The following is a 14,173-nucleotide window of genomic DNA, read 5'->3' as shown; positions in this document are numbered from 1 at the left end:
GAGCAATTATAAAGCCTAAAGTTTGAATATGATATAAGATATCTTTATTAGTCACATGTACATCGAAACACACAGTGAAATGCATCTTCTCTTGCGTAGAGTGTTCTGGGGGCAGCCCGCAAGTGTCGCCACGCTTCCGGCGCCAACATAACATGCCCACAACTTCCTAACCCGTACGTCTTTGGAATGAGGGAGGAAACCGGAGCACCAGGAGGAAACCCACACAGACACGGGGAGAATGTACATACTCCTTACAGACAGTGGCCAGATTTGAACCCGGGTCACTGGCGCTGTAAAGCATTTCGCTAACCGCTACACTACCATGCCTGCCCTATGTTGAATGAACACACAGTTCAAATGCCACATTCATAAAGCCTCCAGCAATAATGATACTGATGTTAATGATAAAATCAATGCCCTGACACAAGAGGCAATACCTTTAGGGTGGTCTCGTACATGAATAGGTATGGCCAATATCAAGGGAAATATTGACAAAGGGAACAGTCAAAATGAGTTCACCTTAATCCATTAACTCTCAGGTTTCAGGTAAATAAGAAAACATTCTACAATCTTCCTCTTTCAGACTCTTAATATGGTGACCCCAACGCTCCGAGTTGAGGACTGCAGTATAGCCCTGCTGCCCCGGAACCACGAGAAGAATCGATGCATGGATGTCCTTCCACCAGACAGGTGTCTTCCATTCCTGATCACTATAGATGGCGAGAGCAGCAATTACATCAACGCTGCCCTAATGGATGTGAGTATTTTTTGAGAACATATTGCATATGTAATGGTGGATGTCTGGAAATCAGATCGACTACACAGGTTAGATTGCAGGAGAGAGACAAGTTCCTGTGTCCCATATTGGTGACTGGTAATTGGTTTATTAATATCACATGTACCGAGATACAATGAAAAGCCTTGTTTTGCACGCCATGCAGAAAGATCATTCCAAACTTAAGTACATCGAAGTAGTACAAAAGGAAAAGCAATAACAGAATGCAGAATATAGTGTTAAGGTTACAGAGGAAGTGCAGTGCAGGTAGACAGATAAAGTGAAAGGGCAATTATGAGGTAGATTGAGAGATCAAGAGTTCATCGTTATTGTACAAGAGGTCCATTAAAGAGTCTTATAACAGCGGGATAGAAGCTGTCCTTGAGCCTAGCGGTATATATCTCAGGAGAATAACATGCTGACATGAAGTATCTCCTTATTCATGCAGCAGTACAATGTGTTAACACACAGCATCTCTCTGCTCATGTGGAACAGCTTACTGCCAGCGTGCATCTTCCCTTTGGTCCTGCAGAATGACGAGCTGCTGAAGGGGACCTTTCCATGTCCATTGAGAACAGCAGTCTACTCACAAATGGCATCTTTCTTCTCCGTGAAGACATGAAGACATCATGGTGGCATAACACTGCTTCTTTAGAGCTTCAGGCTACTCCAGTGTGGCCGAGAGCAGACCTCTAAATGGATCAGGGCAGGTCTCCATAGCAACAAGATACTTGTGGCCTCCATCCTTGCCTTCAGGGTGGCTGTCAGCTGAACCAGATGTGTGAGGGAATCCCCAGTGAAGAAGTGTCCATGAGATCTGGAGAGAGGGTCACAGTCTCCTGGCTCCACGCAACCCCCTGCAAGATTCCTCCACATCCCTTGTTATCTCCTGCTTTTGGCGAGGCAAGCCCGAAAGTGTTTTGCCTTGTCAGGGACCTTGCTGAGTCCTCTGGTTAGATGCTTCTCTTAGTCTCCCCACCTCCCAGTCCTCCAGTAGGCCCCCACATTGGATTCCTTACAAGGATGCAGCCAAAGGCTGTGCAATGGGTTCTCAGGACTGCACTCTTGGTCATCATAATAGCATGTATTTCCAGGATTTCTGTGGCATTCCACATGAATCTGGATGCTCTCTCCCCTCTTTCCTTCCCTCTCCCTCCCCTCCATGGTAGCCACTGTGTGTGTTGTGGAACTCTGGTTGCCATGGGGAGTGTGCCTTTAATGGGAGACCATCCTAAGATAAGATATCTTTATTGGTCACATGTACATCAAAACACACAGCGAAATGCATCTTTTGCATAGAGTGTTCTGGGGGCAGCCCGCAAGTGTCGCCACGCTTCCGGCGCCAACATAGCATGCCCACAGCTTCCTACCCCGTACGTCTTTGAAATGTGGGAGGAGACCGGAGCACCCGGAGGAAACCTACGCAGACATGGGGAGAACGTACAAACTCCTTACAGACAGCGGCGGGAATTGAACCGGGTCGCTGGCGCTGTAATAGCGTTACGCTAACTGCTACACTACCGTGCCTGCCGTTGTTGGTGCACAACAAATTGGTGCAGATACATTAAATTGCTTGTTGTCCCATCAGGAACCATGTAGGTCCCATTTAACACAATCCTAAAATTGTGTCAGATTTTTGTTTCAGCCAATGACCTGATTATTTTTATGAGGGCCTAACTGGCCACTGGTCTGAAATGCAACAATTGTTGAACATGTCAACAAAGGATCAAATCAAATTTCTAGGCTTCAGTTTTTATTTTTTCATTGAATATTTAATTTGAAGTAAAGTGTTGAATTAATCCCATTACTCATGATACAATAGCACCTGAATTAGCAATTCATATGCTATGGATGCAGGTCCTTTGCAGGTATGTTGTCCAACTGAAATTACTGCCTCTCCCAGTGTGGCTACAGTAGTAAATTCCTGCACACACTGTATAAGTAAATGTACTTCATCAGCCTCTACCGCCATTCATGCTCCAGTCTTTAATAAAAACTCAGCAGGTCAGTCGGCATCTGTGGAAAGAGAAACGGTTAACATTTCAGGACTGAGACCCTTCGTCAGAATTACAGTCTCTCTCTGTCACTGAAACTTGGATATGAGCCATGAGGTGATCACACACACAACATTTCCATGGTATTTAAGCCCAATAGTTGTGAGGAGGAACTGTCAGGCACAGTAGTGTAGCAGTTAGCGTAACGCTATTACAGCGCCAGTGAATTTGGGTTCAATTCTAGCCACTGTCTGTAAGGAGTTTGTACGTTCTCTCCGTGACTGTGTGGGTTTCCTCCGGGTGCTCCAGTTTCCTCCCACATTCCAAAGACGTACGGGTTGGGAAGTTGTGGGCATGCTATGTTGGTGCTGGAAGCGTGGCGACACTTGTGGGCTGCCCCCAGAACACTCTACACAAAAAAGATGCATTTCACTGTGCGTTTCGATATACATGTGACTAATAAAGAAATCTTATCTTATTTTACTTGTTTAGACAGACCAACAGCATTTGCCCCTGTGCCAATTAGTGTTTGTTAATCCAGCTGGGATTAACAAACACAAAATTGGAAGCTTCCTGGTTTGACTGCTCAGTTCAGGAAGGTCCAAGAGTGCTGAAGAACACCTTGGTTTGCTGTCTGCGGACATTAGCAAATTAGGAATATGCTGACCATTGGTTTCCTGATGTGTGTTGCTAATAGCTGAGGACTGGGATCATCTAAAATGAAAGCAGAAAATGCTGGAAATTCTCAGTTGATCAGGTAACAGTTGAGGAGAGAGAACCAAGGTTAATGTTTCATCAGAACTGGAACCACCTACTCTGCCCTGTCAGTCTAATTCCTTGTTCACATTTTCAGAGCTATAAGCAGCCTTCAGCCTTCATTGTTACCCAACATCCATTACCAAACACTGTGAAGGACTTCTGGAGATTGGTGTTGGACTATCACTGCACATCAATTGTCATGCTGAATGATGTGGACCCTGCACAGGTATGTGTCTGCATAAAGCAATAAAAGCCATGGGAAATTCTCACCAAATCAGGGAGCATCTGTGCAATCAAGTTTCAAATCCATGACCTTTCCAACGCATCAAATCAGTATAGATTACAGGCCAGTTTTACATAAGTGCCAGTGGTAGTATCTTCACCATCAAGATTCACCTGCAAAGTGCGTATGCTATTGTGGTTAGCTGTTCAGATTACATAGAACCTGGAGGTAAATACTTAAAAAATTGTGCAAAGCTATGCATTGATAGGAACAAAGATAAAGAAAGTCAAACAAAAGAAACAAATTTGTACAGTGTTCATGACCACAAAATATCGAAAATTGCTTTACAGTCAATGGTGCAATTGAAATAGTGAATACCACATAATTTACACAATAATCTGAAGGTTTTCTGCCCCAATTACATCAGACGTTAAATATTATGTACATCTACAGCTTTAGTTATAACTGGCCTGAGCCCTTCTGTACAACATCATGGCCTCATCCAATACCTGGTCATTTTTTTTTGGGAGTTGTTAACTTTCTTGAAACTGTTGGACAGCTGTTAGTTCAGATTATGCAGACTTGGACTATTGAGGGGATGTTGTGGCAGAACCTCCACATATTTTTTAATACTCCCTATTTCGGATGGTGTTTCATAAACTCCTTTGAGCACTGCTACCCAAGAGGCTCTTGGAAGCATATTTAATTCCTCCAAATTCTATTTGACAGTAGTGGTGTAAAAGAACATTTTCCACTATCTATTGTGTGCCTGATATTTGCAGGATTGAAAGAAAATGAGTGTCATCAGTGTAAAGCTTTCTGCAAGGTTGTGAATAAGCTTAAAAAGAAATTGAGTTCAATAACTGAGGAACTGCAGAGGATATTCTTAAGGACACTTTGCCTAAACCTATTATTGAAAATGTTTTGGTCTGATTACTGAATTGAGGTCCAGATTATCAGGTCTGAATGGTAAAAATTTCAAAAGCAAGCAATGTCATAACTACGATTCACAAAGCAGCAAAGGCACAGGAATTCAGAGAGTTTGATTTTCCTTTAAGATTTGACCCTTGTTTTATCGAGAGATACAGCATGGAAACAGGCACTTTGGCCCTCCAAGTTCACATTGACCATCAACCACCCATATACACTAATCCTACATTAATACCATCTTTTATCCAGCACTCACCAATCACTAGGGCCAATTTACAGTGGCCAATCAGCCTGCCAACTCACACATCTTTGGATGTGGGAGGAAACCGGAGCACCTGGAGGAAACCCATGCAGTCAGAGAGAGAACGTGCGAACTGCACACAGACAGCACCCGCAGGATTGAACCAGAGTCACTGGAGCTGTGAGGCAGCAGCTCTATTGGCTGCACCACTGTGTGTCCACTCATAGCCATTGAATCTCTCCAGTTTTGTCATGCCCCTCTGCCTCAGTTGATTTATAAATATCATTAGGTTTGGCACACAGTCAGTATGGTGTCAGTCTGATATAGATGTAGGTGGTTATAATGGCTTTGAAACATCAATGCTGCGTACTCTCATATTTTAAAGAAACGTTTACTCACCGACATGGGGAAAGAAATAAAACAGGCTCAGTAGGCAGTCCTGGCACAGAGCCTCCAATGCCAGATTCAATTATCAGAAAATCCAACTCACCCCAGCAAAGAAACCTTGACTTTGAATAAAGGATGTTGGGGTAACATTTCGTCAAGTGCTATTTCAATGCATGACTTCAGGGAAGCTACTCAGCTTCTGCAAAGGTTATAGCAGGAGATTGAAAGTTGCCAACAGGGAGCACCATGAAAGTTGATTTGTCTGCTTCAGTATTAGGAAGCAAACTACCAGAGCTGTGTGAGGGACAGATAAAAGCACACTTCAGCAGGCAATAAACATCAATGAACATACTCATGTTCTTCAATTAGTTGCAGAGATAGCTCTAATGACCTAAAAGCGGCCAGGTTTTGCACAGTCAAATAAAAAATGTTGATTTTAAATGTTGGTTCTTCAGTCTCACCTATTTTTCCCCTTTATCACTCTGATAGGAAGTACTTATTCACTTAGCCTCTCTTAAGAGTGAAGTAGAACAAATTCTTTTTAGGACCATTAACTTGCTCATTTGTGAAATGTGCTTTGAACTGTTGTGAACTGGATGTCTGAGGTTGTAACTAATAAACACGTTCTAAAAGTCATAGTTTGGCCCAGTTTAAAGTCTTTGACCACCCTCGAGAGACCAGCCATTTTGGCCTGGCAGCAAACATGAATCATAATATTTCTAATCCGCCTTCACTGCTGCACTCTGTGACCTGCAGTGACATTATTATCCAAAGCCTGGTGTTACTGAAGTACCAGATCTGGAAATAGTGCTACTGAACTCTAGTGGATGTATGGGGGATTGTTGCACTGAGATCGCAATGGAGTAAAATGCCTCAGGAAACCGTGGAACCAGAACCACAAGCAAATAACAATAATCTGCTCCTAAATAGGGAAGGCCACTATTGACCTGAGTTTCACTGTATTCGTTCTGCTCAGTTATCATTTGGCCACAGCATTTCAATGAAAGTTCGGCATATGGGATCACTGCCCTTTTATATCAGGGGATGAAGTTTGGATCAGGTCCAGACAGATGGGTTAGAGATTTTCTGTAACAGCGACAGCTGTAAGATTTTTTAACTAGACTACATTTGTAGAAGAGGCCCTGGCAAAATTCACCACATGTGTAGTATTGACTAGCACATTAATACAGTCCTTAATCTGCAGCTCTGGGAGTACTATTTTGAGTGTGTGAAGGGGAAAATATTAACTTGCACCATGAGTGGCTAGTTCACAGTGTGGATCCGTTTCTAATGGAAACAATACATCGGGAATTCTGGACTCTATGTCATTCACACTGAGGAAGCACAAAAGCAGCTGCCAATATCTACATTTGTCTATGTCATTTCCATGCCTTTAACCTTTCACCCACTGGTTTCCCCTAATGTCAGAGGCCAGTTTTCGCCAGCCAGCTATTATTGATTTGTACATCTGAGTGATTGCTCAACATGCATGTGACCTCAGATGATGGCAGCTTGCCACCAGAGGTGGCTGCTAACGTTCTACTTCCCTTGCCATCTCCTGAGGCTGCAGACATGATCATGGCTTCACAAGTTCCTACATTGCTGTCAGAGGTATCGCAATCTTCAGTGACACCCTGTTATGTAAATATGGCATTGGAGATTACAATATAGTGACCAAAGCAAGAGTACTTTGTATATCATGTGTCAATATTATCAGTCAATATTCACCACTTCATATCCCATCAATTACCCCCAAGGATCAGTGCCACATTGTGCATCATATTATCCATTGAAAATGAATCACTGAGGTTCAGATGTCTTTGGAAATTCTTAAAGACAAGCAGTGGCATCCCCAGTGATACATTCTAAAGCTCTCCCTCAAAGCCTTCAACAAACATCTAGCATTTATTAAGTCTTGGCTATGGAACAATTGCCACATTTACCTTTGTAACCAAAGTAAATTAACAAAGCAGTTCATTATGTGTGGAGCACATTGCAACACTGGGTTTTCTCTTAAAGTGCAAATGTTTTGTAGTAGTAGCTTGTGGACCTAAATGTTGATTATCTTTCCAACCAGCTTTGTCCTCAGTACTGGCCGGAAAATGGTGTCCATCGGCATGGACCCCTCCAGGTGGAGTTTGTGTCAGCTGACCTCGAGGAGGACATAATCAGCAGAATATTCCGAATATACAATGCAGCCAGGGTAAGGAGCTGCTTTGTGTCACGCTGAGAGAAAACAATCAATTAAAATCTTCAGAAGCCCTTTTGAATTCCACTCACCATATCTAAACATTGAGCTTTAGATTCCTCACTAGCACTTGACAGTAACTTGAGGGTGCTGAGGAGAAGAATGAGTATCTGTCAGTCCTGTGAATCCGCATATCTCAACAGCCTTACTGGATAGTACTTACAGCCTGAAACATCTTCAATTTTAATACATAATCATGCCTTGATCTATAGCTCTAAATTAAGCATTGTGTTAAAAATACCATTTAAAAAGCATAAAATGCACTTTTTTTTCCACACATTACTAACATTTTGTCATAAGCTTATTATAGCTACTGAACATCAACGCTGGTTTGTTAAAATATTTAGACTAAGTGGAAATATTACAAAAGGGAGCTACTGTATGGAAAAATTCTGTTGTTTTATAACGTGCTAATTGTTTAATGAAGAAAGAATCTAACTACAGTGGTGCAGGATACATTTATAACCTCTTCATTATTGATGTGGCCGGGGTTGAGCAGGCAGATCTCAATCACCACTCTTACCAATGTTATTTTTTCTCAATTTGAACAATATTGTCATGTAATTAGGAGGCATTTAACTGATTCAGTTTTAACAGTAGTTTCATGTGAAAGGACAGCTTTGTAATTGTCAATTTGTAAATCCATCCTCCCAGTGACTAGCTCAGTGAAATAAATTAGGTCTGTTATATTAGCAGAAGAATAGATTGGAATTTAAAACAAGATATTCTGGAGGACTAATGACTGCTCTGGTCATTGCCTTTAAGAGAAAGTGGGGCAGACCCATGGGGGATATGGATTGGGGATGACAGGATGATTCTGGTGATCAGAATTTTCCCGATCATCTCCCAAAGCTTGGTCACTTCAGGAAAAGCAAATGATGGTTAAGGTTTCATAGCAACAATCCCAGCTGACGTAATTGGCCAGACAGCCTGTCAATCACACTGTTGTTGCAATCAACTGTGTTTTGCTCTGGTAAACACCACTCACCTTGGGTCTTTCTCATTATCTCGCATTCCATCAAAATCTCCTTTTAATACAAATAGTGTTAATATTTCATTTCAGCTTCCAACAAAGTGTTAGTTGAACAGTAATTGATGCATTTTGCTGATGGAAAGTATTAAATATCTCCTAATATTGATAGTAAATACTCAGCAAGTCAGGCAGAATGTCTGGCGAGAGAAGTCAAGTTAATGTTTCAGGTCCATGGCTTTTCGCCTGAATTGGAAAAAGTTAGAGATGAGACATGTCATGAAATGCAGAGAAAGTGGGAAGGGGAGATGAAGATATGGGGAAAGATCTGTGATAGGGTTAAATACAGGAAACCCTAATTCCTACTTAATCTCATCTCTGTTGTTCCCAATCACATATCATTTTGTTCTCACTTCCCCATTTTCTGCATTTTGGTCTTGTTTATCAATAGTTTTTCCCAATTCTGATGAAAGCCCATCTACCCAAAACATTAATTTTCCCTGTCTCCCTTAACAGAACTACCTTTCCCACATTTACTGTTTTAGTTTAGATTCCTCACAGTATTTTGCTTTACATATTTCTGATAGAGACAGTAAAGGGGTATGTCGTTAAAATTTTTGCTTTAGACTTGCTTAAAGAAAATCTGTCATTGTTCTCAAGTTTATTTGGAGTCCAGCGGATGGGAAAAGAACATATTTATGTTCTCCTCTCGGAAAATAGAAAGGGGTTGACACACAAAATAAATGATAACCTTAGAGAGCTCAGTAAGGTTAACAGTTAGTTCAGGTTAGTTAACGATATTTATTTCCCTTTGTGTCCATTCAGCCTCAAGATGGCTATAGGATGGTGCAGCAGTTCCAGTTTCTGGGATGGCCCATGTATCGAGACAATCCCGTCTCCAAACGTTCCTTCCTGAAACTCATCAGACAGGTGGAAAAATGGCAGGAGGAGTACGACGGTGGGGAGGGTCGCACGGTTGTACACTGTCTGTAAGTTCACACTCATTTCTCTCTGATAATTTGTACTTTATTAAATGCTATGGAAAGTGCATCAAACAAATTGAATTCACCATAAAGGTGGATGTAATACTGTGGTACAAAGATTGATGATCCTGGTTTAGACTTAATTGTTTACTATAGTGCCTGATAAATCTTTCCATTTTTCCCCTTGAAAGGCTCGGACTTTGCGGTTTGTAACAGTTTACTTTGAATAATAGGCTCACTTTTGGGAGTTATTTAAATAATTTGACAGAAGCTTTGTTTGAAAGGGCAACATCTTGATTATACACCTGAAAATCCATTAGCCAAGTGACTCATTGTGCTCCCACCAAATGTAGTTTTCTCACTGGAGGTGGAGGAGCACAGAATGATCTCACATCTCTGGGATTGGATCTGACTCCGGTTTAGGTTAATGTAATGGAAGTAATCACACTGTTTGCTGACTGCATGCAATTAGTTTGTGCTGCCTGAAGCCTAGTGGCAGTGAGTCATCAGCACAAACCTGCACAGAAATGTGTCAGGGCTTAGCATTGCAGAGCCAGCCTCACTCAAGTAACACATGGTGTGGGAAATGGGAGCGCCTGCTTGGAAAAGTGAAGACTGGCTTAACTTTTGAGTCAGTGTGGAAGAAATTTCCTGCTGCCTCTGCCATTACTTTCCTTTCCTCATTTAATTAGCATTATTTATTTTCTCACAGCTGAGCTTGCTCCAAATCTCAGAATCCCATTTCTTGTTAGCATCTAACTCTTCAGATATGGCCTCCAGTAATGGGTTCTATTTTATGCCCTTTCTCTTGAACATGGATACCCTGTCACTTAATGAGATCATGACTGGTGTGGCCCACTCTTTTTCTGTTGTGTGCGTTTTCATTTGCTTCATCCCATCACAAGAAGGCAAGAAAATTGAAGCAGGTGTTGACCACCAGGCCCCTCAAACATGCCCTGTCATTCAATAATAATGCACACCATCTTCACAACATGTGGGAATTTACAGTACTGTCAAAAGGCATAAGGACAGGGTACAGTATGTCTATCACTTGTGTTAGCCCTCACGTTGCCTGACACAAGCCCTTCTCACGGCTATGTCCAGAACTCACCCAGCCTGTTCCATGGTGGTGCTACTGAATCATTCTTGATGACAAATATTAATTCCCCTTTCTGAGATCTCTCAGTAATTCCAAGTCATGTTCAGCATGGAGGAGCATGGATTCATCAGCTGAAGGAGGGCATGCATGGATCATGTGGAGGTTTCCTTGTCCATATTTGACCTAATACCATGAGACTTCATGGGGTTTGGAGGAGGTATTGAGGACTCCCAGGGTTAATCCCTCCCACCTATTACTCCACTGCATTACAGCCTCTAAAGGTTATGTCCTATCAAAGAGACTGTGGAGATGAAGAGGAGAGTGGGCTAAGGAGTGAATCATTTTAGATCTTTGTGTGTGTGTGTGTGTGCGCGCGCGTGCATGTTTGGATCTTGATTGTGATATAATTGTGGCCTGAGCATTAAATCATGTCCAAACACTGCAGGAATGGTGGAGGGCGCAGTGGAGCATTCTGTGCAATCAGTATTGTATGTGAAATGTTGCGGCATCAGCGGGCAGTAGATGTGTTCCACGCTGTGAAGACACTGCGAAACAACAAGCCCAATATGGTTGACCTGCTGGTAAGTGCAAGCCAACTACACTGCGATGTTTAACTCACAGATAACAAACACCGACCATTCATCCATTCATCGCTTGGCACTATAATTACACATCCAGCTTAGAATTCCCAGTGGGAATCCCTCTACATTCCTTGTAAGTTCTGTGCTGGCTCAGCAGAAAGCCCAACAGGAGGAGATGATAAGAACCCAATTCTACACAGAGTTTTCAGGGAACAGTTATTCTCATCAAATGGGCTATATCTCACTTTGGGACAGTTAGGGTTGGGGATGGTTGTCCTTTATTCTGCCCTCTTTCATTATAATAGCTGCCATTAAAATTTTGGTCCATTGTCCAGCTTATATTAGGAACACATGTGAAGTGGTTCCATGAACATTTTCCTCGATGACAGGATCAGGGAACAGGAGCAATGATAGGCTAACTGAGCAGCAGACAATCTGCTGGAGGAACTCAGCAGGTTGAGCAGCATCTGTGGGAAGAAAGGAATTGTCAATGTTTTGGGTCGAAACCCTGCATCAGGACCCTATTCTCACTGAGCCTTTTCTGCCACTCAATAAGATCTATTTTCCCATCCAGTCCCCATATCCATTCATTCCTAGTGTCCAAACACGTATCAATCCCAGCCTTGAATATGCAATAAAACTGAGTAACTAAACTCCTCTGAGGTAGAGAACTCCAAAGAATTGCAATCCAACTCATTCCTAAATGGCCAACTCCTTACCCCAAGACTTAGTTCCGGATTCTCCATTCTAAGGAGATAAAGTCTCAGCATTTACCCTGTCAATTAGAAATAGAAGAAGAACCCTGCTCTGCCAATCAATAAGATCATGGCCAATCTGTTACCTCACTGCCACTTTTCTGCACTCACCCCATATCCTATGATTCACTTCGATCTCTGTCATGAAGATACTCATTAACAGAATCATTTTGCACTGACATGAACTATACACATACCTTCCCACTATTTTAGCTGTCTTATCAAAGGCAGTTGGGATGGGCATGAAATGCTGGCTTTGCCAGCAACGCCCATACTCGGAATAAAGAAAACTTACCCTCTTGATCCATTAGTCCATGCATTCCATTAAAAAGGAGTCAATTATAAAAAAAAGAAAAGGATTTTGTTGGTATACTTACTTCACGTTTGTCTTTCAGGATCAGTACAAGTTCTGCTATGAGGTGGCGATTGAATGCTTGAATTCCGGTTGATCGAGATTTAGCAGATACTGTGGCAGCTGACAAGACCCATCCCGTCCACATTGAGAAAGCAACTCCCTGATTCCTGGTAAACTGTGATGAGAGAGCTTCACGTCATCAGCCATCAGTTCTACAAGCCAATGCTTCTCCTTAGTTTTTATTCCACTCACTGGGTCCCTTCTGGGAGTTCAGAGAAAGAGAGAGAGAGACTGTAAAAATCTGCTTGCACTGCCAAACATTTACTTTAATCCACCAGCTCTCTATACTGTAGCTGTTTAATATTTAAAATAAAATTGATATTCATAGTAAATGTATACACATTATTCAAAATATTGTTAGTTAGCTGTTGTAACTAAAGAGCACAATAATTTTTTTAAATGCAAAGTATTTTACTGACAGTCCAGAGGAGTTGACTAATGCCAAGAGCAAAAGTTAATCCATTAAACTCAAGCCCTAAATACTTTTCTAAATCTTTTCCAACCATAATCCTCCCTTTAGTCTGAGACAGTCTCCTCCCTGACTCTCACTCACTGACCAGGAGCTGTTCCATTTCTTACCTATGTAAAAAAATCTTCAAGTACTCTCCAGTCACTTGGAATCATTTTATTTATTACATGAATGATTCTAGTTGAAAAGACATTGAGTCTTTAAGTCTTAATTATTATACATTTCAAGTTAAAGTTTATTTTTATGGACCTACATACACAAGATATAAATGACATGAAAATTAGCTTTTTACAGTACATTATAAACTACAGTCACCATTTCTAGCTAGCTCCTTTTAAATCCAATCTTCCTTCATAATATTATACTTAATTCTGTTTTTCTTTCTCTCTCCAACCTCCAACTTCATGTTCTTTGAGAAACAGTTTGAAGTTTTTCCTTGCATTAAAGATTCTACATCAGCGCAATTTACAAATTCAGTCACTTCAGCTCAGTCCACCCATTCAATTAGATCTCAGCTTATCTGTGTTTTGCCTCCAGTGAATCCCTACATCACTGTATCCAAAAGAAATGCCAAAAAATTGAAATTGGCCTACCCTCCACAGACTATTGGGAGAGTGAACTTCAGATTTCTAACCCTCTTTGAATTCCTAAATGGTGGACAGATATGACAGGTGGGGGATGCAGGGGGGTGGGGGGGGCAGATATAAATCCAATGGTTGAATTGTTAATCACCAATCTCACTGATAAAAGCTGTTTATTGTTCCAACTGGACACGTGGGTTGAGATCCTGACTTGTAAGTTGCCACAAATGAGGATAAATAAGAGGGCCTGAGCATTTTGTGTAAGCATCATTTTAAAACACCTGCCCTATGCCACCCGAACTCTTGTCCCCCATAACGTGTTCCCCTTGCCAGTGGCTGGTGCTGAATGGGCAGCAAGCAGGAATCCAACTAATCCTGGAGTATGAAATTCATCAGCAAAGGCTATGGATCAGCAGGAATTCATGTCAGTCATTAACTCCATTCCTGAGATCTTAATTCCATCCCCTCCCAGACTACTGTTAATGGCAGAACCAGACTTTGTATCTTGGTGTCCTATCCAACCCTGAGTTAAGCTTCCAATCCCAATACTGTGTCCCTCACAAGTACACCTTCGTCCATCTCCGTTATATAGCTTGTCTTCACACCTGCCTCAACCAATCTGCTGCTAAAGCACTTATCTGCTCTGTTCTCATCTCCAGTTTGAGCTTTTCCAGTGTCCTCATGGCTGGCCTCCTTATTTCCCACCCGATATAAACTTGAACTCATCCAACTTCTGCTGCCCACGTCCTCACTGAAAACAAGC

At 41.8% G+C, this 14,173-nt stretch overlaps 1 protein-coding gene across 7 annotated transcripts in view; it reads left to right on the top strand.

Moving 5' to 3' along the window:
* The window catches only part of LOC127574151 (receptor-type tyrosine-protein phosphatase mu-like), a 746,263-nt gene extending 732,771 nt beyond the window's left edge, over nucleotides 1–13,492 (top strand). For all 7 annotated transcript variants that reach the window (XM_052022906.1, XM_052022912.1, XM_052022911.1 and 4 more), the window contains 6 exons: nucleotides 584–757; nucleotides 3,623–3,754; nucleotides 7,387–7,512; nucleotides 9,353–9,516; nucleotides 11,055–11,190; nucleotides 12,341–13,492. In XM_052022906.1, the coding sequence (XP_051878866.1) occupies nucleotides 584–757; nucleotides 3,623–3,754; nucleotides 7,387–7,512; nucleotides 9,353–9,516; nucleotides 11,055–11,190; nucleotides 12,341–12,394 (786 nt within the window). In that variant the 3' untranslated portion in view covers nucleotides 12,395–13,492. The remainder of the gene's footprint in view (nucleotides 1–583; nucleotides 758–3,622; nucleotides 3,755–7,386; nucleotides 7,513–9,352; nucleotides 9,517–11,054; nucleotides 11,191–12,340) is intronic.
* Nucleotides 13,493–14,173: the final 681 nt, after the last annotated feature.

The sequence above is a fragment of the Pristis pectinata genome, chromosome 9, assembly GCF_009764475.1.
Source record: "Pristis pectinata isolate sPriPec2 chromosome 9, sPriPec2.1.pri, whole genome shotgun sequence".
Classification (NCBI taxonomy): Eukaryota; Metazoa; Chordata; class Chondrichthyes; order Rhinopristiformes; family Pristidae; genus Pristis; species Pristis pectinata.
Note: the sequence above shows the minus strand (reverse complement) of the source record. Positions and strands in the feature narration are given on the sequence as shown.